This window comes from Lepidochelys kempii, chromosome 3, assembly GCF_965140285.1.
Source record: "Lepidochelys kempii isolate rLepKem1 chromosome 3, rLepKem1.hap1, whole genome shotgun sequence".
Taxonomy (NCBI): domain Eukaryota; kingdom Metazoa; phylum Chordata; order Testudines; family Cheloniidae; genus Lepidochelys; species Lepidochelys kempii.
The window spans coordinates 1,168,961-1,184,635 of record NC_136382.1 but is presented as its reverse complement, the minus strand read 5'-3'; the positions used below and the strand labels follow the sequence as shown (position 1 = coordinate 1,184,635).

The 15,675-nt window shown below is 66.5% G+C and overlaps 1 protein-coding gene across 3 annotated transcripts in view; it reads left to right on the top strand.

The window, feature by feature from the left end:
* CAD (carbamoyl-phosphate synthetase 2, aspartate transcarbamylase, and dihydroorotase) overlaps positions 1 to 15,675 on the top strand; it is a 30,530-nt gene that overhangs the window by 1,727 nt on the left and 13,128 nt on the right. For all 3 annotated transcript variants that reach the window (XM_078851996.1, XM_078851997.1, XM_078851995.1), the window contains exons 3-23: positions 537 to 666; positions 1,094 to 1,236; positions 2,895 to 3,036; positions 3,287 to 3,458; positions 4,007 to 4,192; positions 4,424 to 4,536; positions 5,162 to 5,304; positions 8,087 to 8,218; positions 8,426 to 8,659; positions 9,169 to 9,390; positions 9,717 to 9,905; positions 10,322 to 10,446; positions 10,971 to 11,104; positions 11,314 to 11,426; positions 11,617 to 11,867; positions 12,541 to 12,787; positions 12,883 to 12,981; positions 13,368 to 13,592; positions 13,866 to 14,048; positions 14,666 to 14,884; positions 15,453 to 15,620. In XM_078851996.1, the coding sequence (XP_078708122.1) occupies positions 537 to 666; positions 1,094 to 1,236; positions 2,895 to 3,036; positions 3,287 to 3,458; positions 4,007 to 4,192; positions 4,424 to 4,536; positions 5,162 to 5,304; positions 8,087 to 8,218; positions 8,426 to 8,659; positions 9,169 to 9,390; positions 9,717 to 9,905; positions 10,322 to 10,446; positions 10,971 to 11,104; positions 11,314 to 11,426; positions 11,617 to 11,867; positions 12,541 to 12,787; positions 12,883 to 12,981; positions 13,368 to 13,592; positions 13,866 to 14,048; positions 14,666 to 14,884; positions 15,453 to 15,620 (3,570 nt within the window). The remainder of the gene's footprint in view (positions 1 to 536; positions 667 to 1,093; positions 1,237 to 2,894; positions 3,037 to 3,286; positions 3,459 to 4,006; positions 4,193 to 4,423; positions 4,537 to 5,161; positions 5,305 to 8,086; positions 8,219 to 8,425; positions 8,660 to 9,168; positions 9,391 to 9,716; positions 9,906 to 10,321; positions 10,447 to 10,970; positions 11,105 to 11,313; positions 11,427 to 11,616; positions 11,868 to 12,540; positions 12,788 to 12,882; positions 12,982 to 13,367; positions 13,593 to 13,865; positions 14,049 to 14,665; positions 14,885 to 15,452; positions 15,621 to 15,675) is intronic.

Genomic DNA, 15,675 nt, shown 5'->3' with positions numbered 1-15,675 from the left:
CCAGAGCAGCCTGCTGCTAAGGAGAGGCTGGGGCCCCAGGGGAAGGCCCTGCCGCATCCTGTGAGGTGCCTGCCTGGAATGGGCTGCCCCAGGCAGCCCAAGTCCCCGCCCATGGCTGTCTGCCTTGCAGCTCTGCGACAGCAGGGCCCTGCCCGTCTCCCATGGGGCCACCAAGACAGAACATGGGCCTGGGGCAGCCCCGCATCCAGAGCGCCCTCTGGCAGGGGGCTAGGGCCAGCCTGCATCTCTGTAGTGTGCCAGGCGTGGGGAGGGGTTCCCAGAGGCTGCCATGGCCAGCATGCAGGGGCAGGTGGGTGGGAGCCCCCCCGTGACCCGGTGTTCTCCCTCCCCGGGGCACTCACCCCAGCTGGCGGCCCCCTGTGAGGTGGGAGTGGGGCCTGTGGGTGACAGGGAGTACTCGGTAACGGCAGCCCTTGCCTGGGGTGGGGGCAGCCCCCTGCATGCTCGGGCATTCGCTGGGGTCCCGCAGAGCTCGCCCTGGCTCCCACCTAGCTCACCCCTCTCTGCGCCCGCAGTGGTTCGAGTCCAGCAAGATCCACGTGTCGGCGCTGATCGTGGGCGAGTGCTCGCAGATCCCCAGCCACTGGAGTGCCGCGTGCTCGCTGGACCAGTGGCTGAAGGAGCAGAACATTCCCGGGCTGGAAGGTGGGGAGCAGGAGGGGGCGAGGGCTGGGGCTGAGCGGGTGGGCGGGCTGGGGGCTGGGAAGGGGGTGAGATGGGAGCTTTGGGGTGGATGGTGAGGGGGCAGGGGCTCTAGGTTGGAGGAGGGGGGGGGTTGGGGACAGGAGGCAGGGGCTCCTGGCTGGAGGAGGGGCCAGGCTGGGGGAGGGGGTGGTGGGAGGAGGGGCTCCCGGCTGGGGAGTGGGGGCAGGGGCTGGGGGGAGGGGCTCCCGGCTGGGGAGTGGGGGCAGGGGCTGGGGGGAGGGGCTGGGGAGAGCGGGGGCAGGGGCTGGGGAGAGCGGGGGCAGGGGCTGGGGAGAGCGGGGGCAGGGGCTGGGGGAGGGGCTCCCGGCTGGGGAGCGGGGGCAGGGGCTGGGGAGGGCTCTGGCACTCACGCTGGGATCCCTGCCAGGGGTGGACACCAGGGCTCTGACGAAGAGGATCCGGGAGAAGGGGACGCTGCTGGGCAGGCTGGTGCTGGATGGGGGCCAAGAGAGGAGCCTGCCCTTCGAGGACCCCAACAAGCGGCACCTGGTGCAGGAGGTGTCATTGAAGGTACAGCTGGGCCCGCCCCATCGCCCCTCCCTGCATGGGGCTGGGTCTTGGGGCACTGGGCTGGCCGGGGGAAGGCGATGGATGGGGGCAGGGCTGAGCCTAGCCTTGGGGGGGGCGTGGGGTGTCCAGTGTAGGAGCCAAGGACTTCCCCCCGCCGGGGGTGCCGATGTGGCGGTTTTCTGTAACTCCTGCCGGCCTCGCCCAGGGCTGGCCTGCGCTGGGGCTGGCCGTGGGCCGAGGTATGGCGCTTGTTGCGGGGGGAGGGTGTTACCGGGAGTTGGACGAAGCCCCCCACCCCTCGATGGCTGCGCTGGTACAGACGTGCCCTCCGTTCCCCTGCGGGGTGCGTCATGTTGGCTCCTGGGGCCACGCAGGACGCCAGGGGCGGGGGGCTTCGTCCAACACCCGGTAACACCCTCCCCCCCGCAACAAGCTGGGGGGGCCGTGGTGAATGGGGTCCGCTGGCACGTGCTGCGAGTGACCCCGTGGCTGCGGGGAACCCGCCGTAGGAGACGCTGGAAAGCCCCGGTGACCTGGACACGCATGGCCCTGGAGGAAGGTCCCTCCCCCTGCCCCCCCCCCAGCGGGCGCCTGAGTAAAGCCCCCTCCCCCGGAGAGAAGGAAGGGCTGAGGGAGTGTCTGTGCTTCACACGGGGTGGTGCTTTCCCCTCGGTCTGGCCAAGCCACTGCCCGACAGGCAGGAGCAGGGCCGGATTGACCTCGTGTGGGTCTCGGTCCCCTCCCTCTGCCCCGCCGTGCTGCGCCCCGAGGCCCTGCCTGCTGCTTGTGGGGGTGGGGGGTTGGTGGTGGAGAGCAGTGGGGTGGGCGGGGCCACGGAAGAGGCTGAGCGGGGGCGGGGTTTCAGTGTGGGCCAGGGCCCCGGTCTGGGGGCCAGGGCCCTTCTGAGTCTGGCCCGGGCACCACGGTGCCATGGGCACCATTGCAAACCCAGTGCTGGCTGGGAGGGAGAAGCCTTTCGCTGTCTGCGCGGGCGGCTGGGTCGGCAGAGCTGCGTCTCTGGGTTTTCCACGCCCCGAGAGACGCCGCTCCGCCCAGGGACGTTCCTAGTGCAGACCAGGCCAGGCAGGGACTGAAGAGGGGGATGCCAGAGGAAGTGGGCACTGAAGCAGGTGTCCGAGGGAGAGAGGGGGGGCCCCAAGCAGAGTCACTCCCGTTTGGCTGGCGGGTGGCTCTGGCTGGACCAGAATGGACCGGTTTTAACCTTGGTTTCTCCAGACTAAGCTGAGACCTGCTGATGCTGCTTCCGGGCGGCGAATAAACCCTGCTTGGTTTGCAAAGTGCCCGGTGGTGTCATTCCAAGTCCTGGCTGGGTGTCCCTGAGGAGTGGGCAGGTCTCTCCCAGGCGTCTGGGTCACGCGGGCTCAGCTCCCGGGGGCTGGAGCCAGGGAGGCCGCGTGGCCGACCCTCAGGAAGAGTGGGACCCTGGGGGCTCTGGCCCATTGAGGGGGTCCCCTAAGAGACTGTTCCCAAGCTGGGGCGTAGTATCTGTCCTGTGGATCTGTGACACTGGGCTCCTCCCCTCACCCCATCCCCTTCTCCCCTCCGCTCTGGGGTGGGGCATGGAGTGCGCGGGCAGTGGTTGCTGTGGGGCTCTTGGCTGGCCTGCCAATGGCCTCCTTTGTCCCATCTCCCCGCAGGAGCCCAGAGTGTTCAACCCTGGCGGCTCGGTCAGGATCACAGCTGTGGATTGTGGCCTGAAGTACAACCAGATCCGATGTCTGTGCCAGCGGGGGGCGGCTGTGACCGTGGTGCCCTGGGACCACCCCTTGGACAGCGCAGGTGAGGGGCACCAGTGGGAGCAGCTGAGAGCGGCGTGCCCAGTGCGGGGCGCCAGGGCGGCGTGCCCGGCATGCGTGGGGTGCTGGGGATGGCTGAGGGTGGGGTCCCTAGTGCTGAAGGGGCAGGGAGCTGCTGAGGCAGGGGCAGGCGGGGGCTGGGGCGCTGTGGGGGAACGCGGGAGTTGGGATATCAGGGAGGCTGCGGGGGACCATGGGTGCTGCCCTGCTGCTGACCCGTCCTGTCCCTGCAGAGTTTGACGGGCTGTTCATCAGCAATGGGCCCGGGGACCCACTCTCGTGCCAGAAGACCATCGCCAGCCTGCGCCGGCTGCTGGGCGAGCCCCAGCCCAAGCCCGTCTTCGGGATCTGCCTGGGGCACCAGCTGCTCGCGCTGGCCATCGGCGCCAAGACCTACAAGATGAAGTGAGTGTGTGGGGGTTGGGCCCCGCAGGCAGCCCTGCCCCCGCCCCACAGCGCGCCCGGCGTGGAGCTCCCCTGCTCGTGCCAGCTGGGGCTGCTGGAGCAAGGTGGGCTTGGCAGAGCTGCCGTACACGGAGGCAGAGCTGGGCCAAGGCCCGCACAGCGAGTCCCTGTGAACGGAAGGGTGTCGGATGGTGGGGGGGGGGGTCTCCCGTGGGCTTCCGCAGGGGTCTGTTTTTGTGTAACAGCTCTGCCCGTGCCCCGGATGTAGGAATAGGGCATCCCGGGGGAGAGCTGTCGCAGCACCAGACTCTGGCACGGAGCGCCGTCTCCGGTCTGCCCCGGACACTGTACCCAGCCCGTGGGGTCACTCGGCGGGGGGAGGCTCCATCGCGCCCCTTGCTCCCTGGGCGGAGCCTCGGGCGAGCTGCCCATTCCTGAGGGCAGGGGGCTGTCGCCAGCTAGTCGTGAGCTCCCTAGGGCAGGGGCCGTGTCCCCACAGCCCATGGTGGGGCCTGGGCCCTCGCTGACCCCTCCCCTCCCGCCCCCAGGTATGGGAACCGAGGCCACAACCAGCCCTGCATCCACGAGGACTCCCGGCGCTGCTTCATCACCTCACAGAACCATGGCTTCGCGGTGGAGCCGGGCAGCCTGCCCCCGGGCTGGGCCGCGCTCTTCACCAACGCCAACGACCACTCCAACGAGGGCCTGGTGCATGACACCCAGCCCTTCTTCAGGTGGGAGTGCCGGGGGGGACCCTGGGTGCCCCAGGGGAAGGTGTCAGGCCCAGCTGTGCCTGGGGGCCCCCCCAGCGATGTCAGAGAACAGAGGGGGCTGGTTGTGGCATGGCTTGGGGTGCCGCGTGGCAGGGTTTTATCAAGGGCAGGGCAGTGCATGTCTGGCCCAGGGGGGTGGGGGGATGGGGCGGTGCATGTCTGACCCGGGCTGGTACTCTTACTCCCTTGCAGCGTTCAGTTTCACCCAGAGCACCGGGCTGGCCCCACAGACCTCGTGGGCCTCTTTGATGTCTTCCTGGAGACTGTGCAGGACCTGAGCACGGGCAGCCAGAACTCCAGAACAGGTGGGAGCTTGGCCTGGCTCTGGGGGGCGGCTGTGGCTGGTCAGTGCCCTTGGTGCTCTGAGCTGGGTGCTGGCCCATGGGCTGTGCCCTGGGAGGAGACTCCCCCAGGCTTTGCGGCCCAGCCAGTCTCGGGTGGTTCGTGTCGGAGCAGTGCGGGGAGGGTGCTGCCCCCATGGGTGTTGCTATGCCATGCCACCCTCTGAGGCAAGAGCAGGCTCCAGATGAGGGGCCTCTGGAAGTGACTAGAGCCACGTGGGCACCTCTAGGGAATGTCTTTCTGAGCCCCTCGTGATGCCATGGGCAAAGGCACCAGATGCCCCCCTGGGCTGCTTGCCCCGGGGAGCCAGACCCAGCTCCATGGCGGTTCCTGGCCTCTCCGCCTCATCAGAAGCACTAGTCTCAGGCTGCGGCGTGTCTGCCCCATCTTCCCCGCTGGGTGGCACCATCAGGGGGTGTGGTGATGCTAGCAGGGGGGAGAGCCCAGCGCGAGGGGCCTGGAGGGAGGCTGGGTGCTGCCCAAGCTGGGTGTCCACAGTGGGAGTGTGGCCCGAGCCTTGGCCATGCTGAGGATGCGCCTGATCCACTGGCCAGGCTAACGGCAGCCGGGCCTGGCTTTTCTCCCCAGTGCGTGAGAGACTGCGGGAGTGGCTGGCCTACAAGGAGCCCCCAGCGGACGGGGACACAGCCCGGCCCCGCAAGGTGCTTATCCTGGGCTCGGGGGGCCTCTCCATTGGGCAGGCCGGGGAGTTTGACTACTCGGGCTCGCAGGTGAGTCCCCTGGCTGCTCCCAGCCCCTGGGTCATGGCCTTGCTTGGGCCCCAGGCACGGAGAGATGGTGCAGGGACACAGTGGGGTGGCAGAGGGATATGAGAGCAGAGGGGTTAGTGCAAAGGGGGCGGGGGTGCTGTGACACCCCCAGAGTACAAACTAGACTGGAACTGCTGTGTCCCCCTAGCCCTCTAGCCCATGCCGGTTCTACTGCTGCTCTCCTAGTGACCAGCAGTCCCTCCAGGCTTTGCTCTCGAGCCATCTGCATGGAGAGGCTCCCCAGTGAAGTGCCACTCATGACCAGTATACGGGGAGACGCCCATAAACCCCTCCAGCCTTGCACCCCAGAAATGTGCGTCTCCACTGCTCAATGCGGGCGCATTAATTAGTCTGTCCCAGAGCAATGGATATTCCCCTGCTCACGCTGTTTTTGATCAAACGTTGAACCAAGCGTATTAACTGGGGCCCGATAGCGGGGAAGTGATTATGAGCAGTATACGGAGTCCCTGGGCGATGCTCTGGAACTGCTCCCCATGAAGCCAGGCAGGACTCTGGGGCAGTTGCCTTTCTGTGAGCAGCCTGTCTGCAGGACACACAGCTCACACAGCTTCCACCTTCCTGGGTCTGACCTCGGAGCATTCAGCATCTCCTCTTCACACCGTGCACTTCCCCCAGCGAGTCCGCTCAGGCGGGGCTCCTGGGGAAGCCAGAGGGTCCTGCACCCCAACTTCGCAGACAGACGTGACTCTCAGCCAGCCAGTAAAACAGAAGCTTTATTAGATGACAGGAACATGGTCTAAAACAGAGCTTGCAGGTGCAGAGAACGGGACCCCTCAGCTGGGTCCATTTTGGGGGGCAGTGAGCCAGACAACCACGTCTGCACTTCACTCCATGTCCCAGCCAGGCCCCAAACTGAAAAACCCCCTCCAGCCCCTCCTCCTCTGGGCTTTGTTCCTTTCCCGGGCCAGGTGATCACCTGATTCCTTTGTTCTCCAACCCTTCAGCTTTCACCTTGCAAGGGGGGAAGGGCCCAGGCCATCAGTTGCCAGGAAACAGGGTGTTGGCCATTCTCTGTGTCCAGACCCCTGCACACACCTGCCCTCTAGGGCTCTGCAATGATCATACACCCTTACCCCACCCCCTAGATACTTAAGAACTGCATAGGGGAAACTGAGGCACCCCCACAATATTTGGAGGAAACATTAAGAACAGGCCCACTTCGTCACAGGGCCTAGAAGGTCGGAAGTGGTTACAACAAGAATAGAAGCCAGAGCTGCGATCTAGTTCTCACGCTTTGCCAAGGCGAGTCATTGGAAGAGCAGAACAAGCTGCTTCACCGTACGCTGCGATGTCTCCTTTTGGCCCGGGACCCCTCCCCCCCGTTCAGCATTAGCTCTTTGCCTTTCCGGGGTCACATGGCCTGGGCAGAGATTCCCCCATTTCTACTCTGACGCTTTGTCCTGGAAAAGTCTCTGCTGGGTCATAGGGCCAGGCAGTGCTGTGGCCTGCGTGAGCTGCCAAGTGTCCTTCAGGGGAATAGTCAATTTCTTGTTTCCAGATCCCCTGCTGGTGGCTCTCTGGTTAAGCAAAAAGAACAGGAGGACTCGTGGCACCTTAGAGACTAACAGATTTGAGCATAAGCTTTCGTGAGCTACAGCTCACTTAATCGGATGCATCTAATGCTCATGCTCAAATAAATGTTAGTCTCTAAGGTGCCACAAGTCCTCCTGTTCTTTTTGCGGATGCAGACTAACACGGCTGCTACTCTGAAACCTGATTAAGCAGTTCAGTTTCTCAACACCTGCGTTCAGTCCCTTTGTTTGTCAGGGGCTAGTCAGCGTCCCTTCCCCAGACTCACAACACGGGTCAGTAACAGAGCGGATTTCACAACTTCATAGATGATGCTGATACCCACGTATTAGCAGGACAGTGACTCTCAACAGATCAGGTCTTCTCAAATCATGCCTCGTGAGGCATGATTTGTGCAACACACACAATCGTATACAAGTGGTGAACCATGGGGATTAGAGGGGGTTATTTTGAGGTACAGTGTGTCACGGAGTTAGTGCAAAGGGGGGAGAGGGGATAGGTGCAAAGGGGCAGAAGGTGGCGGAAGGATATTGGAACAGAAGGATTGGGGCGAAGGGGAAGAGGGTGGTGGAGGGATACTAGGGCAGTAGGGTTGGGGTGAAGGGGCAGAGGGTGGTGGAGGGATACTAGGGCAGTAGGGTTGGGGTGAAGGGGCAGAGAGTGGTGGAGGGATACTAGGGCAGTAGGGTTGGGGTGAAGGGGCAGAGGGTGGTGGAGGGATACTAGGGCAGTAGGGTTGGGGTGAAGGGGCAGAGGGATATGGGCGGAGGGTTGGGGCGGGTGGCGGAGAGATACGGGATGGAGGGTTGGGGGGAAGGGGCAGAGGGATACAGGGCGGAAAGTTGGTGGAAGGGGTAGAGGGTGATGGAGGGATACGGGGCGGAAAGTTGGGGGAAGGGGCAGAGGGTGGTGGAGGGATGTGGGTTGGGGCAGGAGGGCAGAGACACATGGTGTTGCGGCAGAGAGTGGCGGACCGATATGGGGCGGGAGGGTTGGGGCAGAGGGTGTCGGAGGGTTATGGGACAGGAAGGGTGGTGCGAAGGGACAGAGGGTGGCGGAGGGATATGGGGCAGAAGGTTGGGCAGAGGGTGGCGGAGGGATGTGGCGGCAGGAGCGTTGGTGTGATGGGGTGAAGGGTTACGGGGGGCGGAATACTATGGGCTGTCACGGTGCTCTCCTCCCCCCTGGCCAGGCCATCAAAGCGCTGAAGGAGGAGAACATCCAGACGGTGCTGATCAACCCCAACATCGCCACGGTGCAGACCTCCAAGGGGCTGGCCGACAAGGTGTACTTCCTGCCCATCACGCCGGAGTACGTCACGCAGGTGAGCCCCAGCCTCGTGGGGAGACTTGTGCACTGGCCTGGGGCTGATGGGAGCCGCCCTGTGGGGTGCAGGGTGTGGCCAGGAGTCCGCGGCTTCCCGAAAACCATTTGGCACACCGCCCATGAGGAGCTGCCCTGAGGTCAGGGGGCTGGGAGGGATGCTGGCTCTGGGCCGGGCCCCCAATCACAGCCCCTCCCTTGCACCCAGGTGATAAAGAACGAGCGGCCGGACGGCATCCTGCTGACCTTCGGGGGCCAGACAGCACTGAACTGTGGGGTGGCACTGACCCAGGGCGGGGTACTGGCCCGGTACCGGGTGCAGGTGCTGGGCACGCCCATGGCCTCCATCGAGATGACGGAGGATCGCAAGGTCTTTGTGGAGAAGATGGAGGAGATCAACGAGCACGTGGCACCCAGTGAGGCAGCCTCCTCCCTGGAGCAGGTATGGGGGGTCCCTCCCCGGAGGGGCGGTTGTTGGGGATCCCTGCTGTGCTCCAGCTTTCAGACAGTCCCTCGGAGGAACCCTCCAGTGAGCTAGCCCCCAGGGGGTCCCCCTGTCCCTTTGGGGCTAGCTCCCCAATGACTCTGAGCCCCTGGGCTCCTGCCTCACCCTGTGAGCTCTGCCTAGCGAGTCCAGCTGAGCAGACTCACGGCCCCCCTGCCCCCCTCCCCGCCATTGGCTCCCCCATCCCCCCCCCACCGTCCCCAAGACCCCCCACTGCCACTGGCTTCCCTGTCCCCCCCATAGCACAACCCTGACACCCTCTGCTCCCCCATCCTCCCCGAGCACCTCTTTCCCCCCCCCCCGCAGCACAGCCCCCACCCTCACTGTTCCCCCATCCCCAGTGCCCCTTGCTCCCCCACAGTGCAGCCCTGGCCCTGCTGCTGCCCTGTGTGGCCCGGCCCGAGCCCTAGTCGGCCCCCCTGACTCCTTGGTTGTGGTCCTGGCAGGCTCAGGCCGCGGCCTCGAGGCTGGGCTACCCGGTGCTGGTGCGCTCGGCCTACGCCCTCGGGGGCCTGGGCTCCGGCTTTGCCAACAGCAAGGAGGAGCTGACGGCGCTGGTGAGCCAGGCCTTCGCGCACACCTCCCAGGTGCTGGTGGACAAGTCCCTGAAGGGCTGGAAGGAGATCGAGTACGAGGTGGTGCGCGACGCCTACAACAACTGCATCACCGTAAGGAGGGGGGCAGGGGGCGCTGCGGTGGGGAGGGAGTTGGCGCGTCCCTAATGCGCCCAGCGGGGAGCTCAGGGTTACAGACGCCCCTGGGCTGGGGAGCCGCCCTGCCCCTTGCAGTGCCCCCCATGCCCAGTGTGCTGGGGCTGTGGGCGTCAGAGGAAGGCAAAGGCCCCAGAGTGCACTGGGCTGCTCGCGGCCAGCGGCCCTTGGAGACCAGCCTGGGGCTGGGGCCCTGCGGCTCTGGCCCAGTCTACGCCAGGCTGGGGCGGGTGGGCAGCCTCCCCGCAGCAAGGGGCAGTGGGGTGAAACGCTCCCTCCGGCAGGTCTGTAACATGGAGAACCTGGACCCGCTGGGCATTCACACGGGCGAGTCCATCGTGGTGGCTCCCAGCCAGACGCTGAACGACCGAGAGTACAATATGCTGCGCCACACGGCCATCAAGGTGGTCCAGCACCTGGGCATCGTGGGCGAGTGCAACATCCAGTACGCGCTGAACCCCGAGTCGGAGCAGGTGAGAGCTGGCCAGCAGGCCCCAGCATGCACGGCCTGGGGCACGGCATTCTGGGACAGCCCCAGCCAGCTGCCCGTGGACCGCCCCGCTCTGGCAGAGCGCCCCAGCATCCTTGGCCCGGCTCTGTGCCAGGAGCGGCCAAAACTTCCTAAAAGTGGGGGCCATTGGTGCCTGAACTGAGGCCCTGCCCCCGGGACCCCTTCCCCTGAGGCCCTGCCCTCTCCTTGCTCCTCTCCGCTCCTCCCCCATCACTGCTCCTTGCCGGTAAAAAGTGGGAGGGCATAGCCCCCTGACCCTCCCCCCATTCCAGTGCCCCTGCTCTGTGCCCCTGCCCGGCACCGCAGACGGAGGGCAGCTGGAGGAGCCGGGGTCTGGCCAGCTGTAGCAGCTTCTCATGCCCTTCTCTTCGCCCGCAGTATTACATCATTGAGGTAAACGCCCGGCTCTCGCGGAGCTCCGCCTTGGCCAGCAAGGCGACCGGCTACCCACTGGCCTATGTGGCAGCCAAACTGGCTCTGGGCATCCCCCTGCCCGTCCTCAGGTAATGGCTTTGGGGTGGGGCCTGTGGGCCAGCTGCTGAGCGTGACATCCCCTGGCAGGGCGTGGTGCAGACTCCAGAAGGCTCCCGGCCTGCGGGGTGGGCGCTGCTCTCCTGGCTTGCGAGCAGAGCAGCAGCCGGGCCGTGAGCCACTGTAGCCAGGCCCTGGGTCCAGGCCTCCTCAGGGGGTGCTGGGAGGGTCAACCAGGCAGCGGGGGACACGCCTCAGGCAGTCACTGCCCCTTCCAGACCGTGACCACCCCCAAAGCCCCGGGCTTGGTAAGTTTCCTCTCCTGGGGCTTTGACCAGTTCAGCTTCAGATGGTACCAGCCGTTGGGCTACCCCTGCTGGACCCGTCTCCTGGAGAGTCATCCTGGGTCCCCGGGCTCAGTTGCCCTGCCCCTCCCACAGCGAGGTCTCCATCTCCCTTTTCCCCCTGGGGGTTTGCCCCATCCTGGGTGTCTGGCCCCTGGGGTGCCCGCTGGTGGGGGCTGGCTGCTGAACCTGCTCTGTCCCCAACCCCACAGGAACTCTGTCACCAATTCCACCACGGCCAACTTTGAGCCCAGCCTGGATTACTGCGTGGTGAAGATCCCGCGCTGGGACCTCAGCAAGTTCCTGCGTGTCAGCACCAAGATCGGCAGCTCCATGAAGAGCGTGGGTGCGTGGCACAGCAGGCCCCGTGGACCCAGAGACGCCAGGGCCTCCTGGGACCCCACCCCGACCCAAGGCGCCTTCCCCGCGGCCTTTCCGGCTCGGGCGGTGCCTTGGGGGCTTCCCTCCCTTCCCGCCGGGGGGCGGCTTGCTGAGGATTGCCCCCTCGCAGAGGCCGGGCCCTGGCCGCTCACTCTGTCCCCTCTCCTCCCGCAGGGGAGGTCATGGCCATCGGGCGGAACTTCGAGGAGGCCTTCCAGAAGGCGCTGCGCATGGTGGATGAGAACTGCGTCGGCTTTGACCACACCGTGAAGCCAGCCTCCGACGTGGTGAGTGGGGGCGCTGGGGGGGGCTCTGGGGCGTGGGGCGCTCCCATGAGCTCTGGGGGCAGGAGGCATGTCTCCAGCTGATGCTGCCTGAGCGGCTCCCCGTGCTGTCCTGAGTGCCCTGGGGTCCCAGTCTGGGCCCCCCATCAGGGCTGGGGTCTTGGATCCTGACGAAGCTGCTCCCTCCCGGCAGGAGCTGGAGACGCCCACTGACAAACGGATCTTCGTGCTGGCGGCCGCCCTGCGAGCCGGCTACCCCATTGAGCGGCTCTACGAGCTGACCAAGATCGACCGCTGGTTCCTGCACAAGATGAAGAACATCACGGACCACGCGGTGCGGCTGGAGTCCTACCGCGAGGGGCAGAGCCCCATGCCCCCCGACGTGCTCAAGAAAGCCAAGCAGCTGGGCTTCTCCGACAAGCAGGTGGCCTTGGCCGTGCTCAGGTAATGCCTGGGGCAGGGCAGCGGGAGTCAGCCTGGCACTGAGGGAGGGGGCAGGGCATGGTGGCGACCTCCAGCAGCTGCTTCTCTGAGTGGGCACAAGCTGATGGCAGCCGACAGCTCCCAGGATGCGCTGTGGCCTGCTTGGCAGGATCCGCTGGGTGCCAGGTGTCCGGTCGAAAGGGGACCTGTTCGGTATCTGCTCTGGTGTACTGACCGGACACCAAACCGCCCAGTGGGGGCGGTGGTGCTGGGTCATCAACCGGCGCCAGTCCCTGCTTGGCCAGGGCTGCCTCCGACCCACATCTTGTGGTTAGGCACCAGGCTCTGCCTCAGGCTGCAGCCCCTGTCCCAGGCCAGCAGCAGAGGGAGCCCACTGGGGGGGGGCAGGGGATGGAGGTGGAGAGTGGAAGGGGGGAAGGGAGAGAGCAGTGGGGGGGAGGGGTGTGAGGGGGGGGCCGGGGCCTGGAGGAGCATGGGCGTGGAGGGCCCTAGAGTGGAGTGAGCGGGGGGGCGAGGGCTGGAGGGGCGTGGGGGGGCCATGGGGGGTGGGGCGGGGCTCCTGCTGCAACGTCTGGCGTTCAGAAACAAGAGAGCTGCTGCCCCGGACATGCGTGCCGGGGTCGTGGTCTCTCGGGGCTGTCTCTGCCTGCTCTCAGCCCTGCCCTCCCTGCAGCACGGAGCTGGCCGTGAGGAAGATGCGGCACGACCTGAAGATCCTGCCCGTGGTGAAGCAGATCGACACGGTGGCGGCAGAGTGGCCGGCGCAGACCAACTACCTGTACCTGACGTACAACGGGACGGAGCACGACCTGGCCTTCCGCGAGCCCCACGTCATGGTGATCGGCTCCGGCGTCTACCGCATCGGCAGCAGCGTGGAGTTCGACTGGTGCGCCGTGGGCTGCATCCAGGAGCTGCGCAAGGTCAGGGGGCAGGGCGGGCTGGCCCTGGGCTCCTCGCACCCTGGTCCCCTGCCCCCATCCTGGCCTCGCCGGCTCAGGGCTCCCCTCTCTTGCAGATGGGCTTCAAGACCATCATGGTGAACTACAACCCGGAGACCGTGAGCACCGACTACGACATGTGCGACCGCCTCTACTTCGACGAGATCTCCTTCGAGGTGAGCACAGCCGGGGCCAGGCCGAGTGCGTGCTGGGGTCCTCGGGCCTGGGCGGAGGCTGGGGGCCTGGGTCAGAGGGGCCTGTGTGGTCAAGGAGACGGGGGGGCCCAGATGGTTGGGGGGGCGCCCCATGAAGCCCTGCTGCCTTTGCTGGCCGGACTGCCATGCAGTGGGGGGCCCCGTGCTGCTGGGAGGGGCCTGTCTGGCCGGGTGCCTGTGTCATCTGGGGCTGGTGCCTTTGGGGGCAGGGGGGCAGCCGGGAGGGGCCTATGCTGTTGGTGGGCCCGTGCAGCCGGGGGGGGTTGGCGAGCCGGGAGGGGGCCGTGCAGCCAGGAGGCCTGCCTCGGCTCCCCGCCCGCTGGCTGCACGGCCCCTGGCCCCGGCAGGTGGTGATGGATATCTACGAGCTGGAGAGCCCCGAGGGCGTGATCCTGTCCATGGGGGGGCAGCTGCCCAACAACATTGCCATGGCCCTGCACCGGCAACAGTGCCATGTCCTGGGGACCTCCCCCGAGGCCATCGACTCGGCCGAGAACCGGTTCAAGTTCTCCCGTCTGCTGGACACCATCGGCATCAGCCAGCCCCTCTGGAAGGAGCTCTCCGACATGGAGGTGAGTGGGGCTGTCACCCTCCCGGGGTGTGTTGTGGGCCGGGCTGCAGGGCCTCCTCCCCGTGTGCGCTGTGGGGCAGGGCGGGGGCTGTGTGTGTGTGTTGAGGGGCGAACGGGGAAGGGGCTGCCCAGTGCCCTCTGCACGTGCCATGGGGCAGGGTGGGGTTACTTGCCCCGAGCATGCTGTGGGGCGGCGGAGGGGTTGCCCGGGCCCCGGCCCCACGTGCGCCATGGGGCGGCGGAGGGGTTGCCCAGCCTGTCTCTCTGCCCGCAGTCGGCCCAGCAGTTCTGCTGCAAGGTGGGCTATCCGTGCGTGGTGCGCCCCTCCTACGTGCTGAGCGGGGCCGCCATGAACGTGGCCTACTCCGACGGCGACCTGGAGAAGTTTCTGTGCAGCGCTGTGGCCGTGTCCAAGGAGCAGCCCGTCGTCATTTCCAAGTTCATCCAGGAGGCCAAGGTCGGTGTGGGCCCCGGCTCCGTGGGGGGGGTCGGCCGCAAGGGGCCGCCTCCTGGGCAGCCGCTGGCAGAGCTTCACCCTGGGGTGTGGGGCCGGCACACCCCCCTCCGCTCCCCCGGGGCCCAGTCCCAGGTCACGCTGAGGGGGACGCCCGACTGTCCCCTCCGGAGCTGCTGGGCTCTGGCTCCAGCCCGGGCAGGGTGCCTGTCTGGCTCTTTGTGCTGCGGGGACTGGCTAGAGCCTGGAGGGGTGGGGGTCAGGCGCTGCCTGGCAGGTGGGGACCACTCAGGTTTGCAGTGGGGGGCTGGGTGGGTGAGGTGGTGCTGGGGGGCACTGGGGTGTAGGGGTGGTACCGGCAGGGAGGGGCGCTGGGGGGCACTGGGGTGTGGGGGTGGCACCGGCAGGGGGGGGGCTGGGTTGGGGCACACTCTGGTGTGGCCTGTGCAGTAGGGGGTGGTGGGGTGGTACTGGCTGGGGGGCGCACTGCGGTGCGGTCTGTGCATGGGGGGGTTGGAGTGAGGAGGGCAGTACCGGCAGGGAGAGCAGGCTGGGGCAGGTGCACTCTGGTGCAGTGGGGGCTGAGGGCACTCAGGGGTCCGGTCATCCCCCCCCTCCAGGAGATCGACGTGGACGCCGTGGCCTGTGACGGCACGGTGGTGGCCATTGCCATCTCGGAGCACGTTGAGAACGCAGGCGTGCACTCGGGGGACGCCACGCTGGTCACGCCGCCCCAGGACATCACGCCCAAGACCCTGGAGCGGATCCAGGCCATTGTGCACGCCATCGGGCAGGAGCTGCAGGTCACGGGGCCCTTCAACCTGCAGCTCATCGCCAAGGTACTGCCAGGGGGTGGGGGCAAGCCGGCGGGCAGCAGGGACCCGGGGAGCAGTCAGCCTCAATGCCCTGGGTCATGGGGTCATTGTGGGGGGCTGCACCCCTTCCCCGGCTGATAGCGTTGGGCTCTGCAGCGTCTCCTGCAGCCAGGCCCGCGTCACATCCAGGCCAGAGTTGCCTGGGGCAGGCCCATGGGGGCTGGGCCCTGGACGCGGTGGGAGAGCGGGAGCAGCGTGCTGGGGTTTATGGGGGCCTGGCCCTGCCCCTGCCTCTCTGGGTGCTTAGTGCCCTGGGAAGGGCAAAGCGAGCCAGGGGCAGAGCCCTGGTGCTCCATATATCTCACTTGCTGATTCCCTGCTCAGTTCGTTCCCTTTGGGGTAACTGCACTGGCCACTGGGAAGACAGGGGAGTGGGCTAGAGGGACCTTTGCTCTGACCCAGCCTGGCCGTTCTGATCCTGGAGGATAGGTCCGGCAGGGGCTGTTAGCCAGGATGGGCAGGGCTGGTTTGGTTCACCAGGCATTGGGAATGGGCTCCGGGATGGGTCACCCCACACTCTGTCTTTCTGCAGGACGACCAGCTGAAGGTGATAGAGTGCAACGTGCGTGTCTCCCGCTCCTTCCCCTTTGTCTCCAAGACGCTGGGGGTGGACATGGTGGCCCTGGCCACCCAGGTGATCATGGGTGAGGAGGTGGAGTCGGTGGGGCTGATGACAGGCACTGGAGTCGTCGGTGTCAAGGTGAGTGGGTGGGGAGCGGTGGATGGGGTGGTCTTGGCTGTCTGGCTTGCTGAGC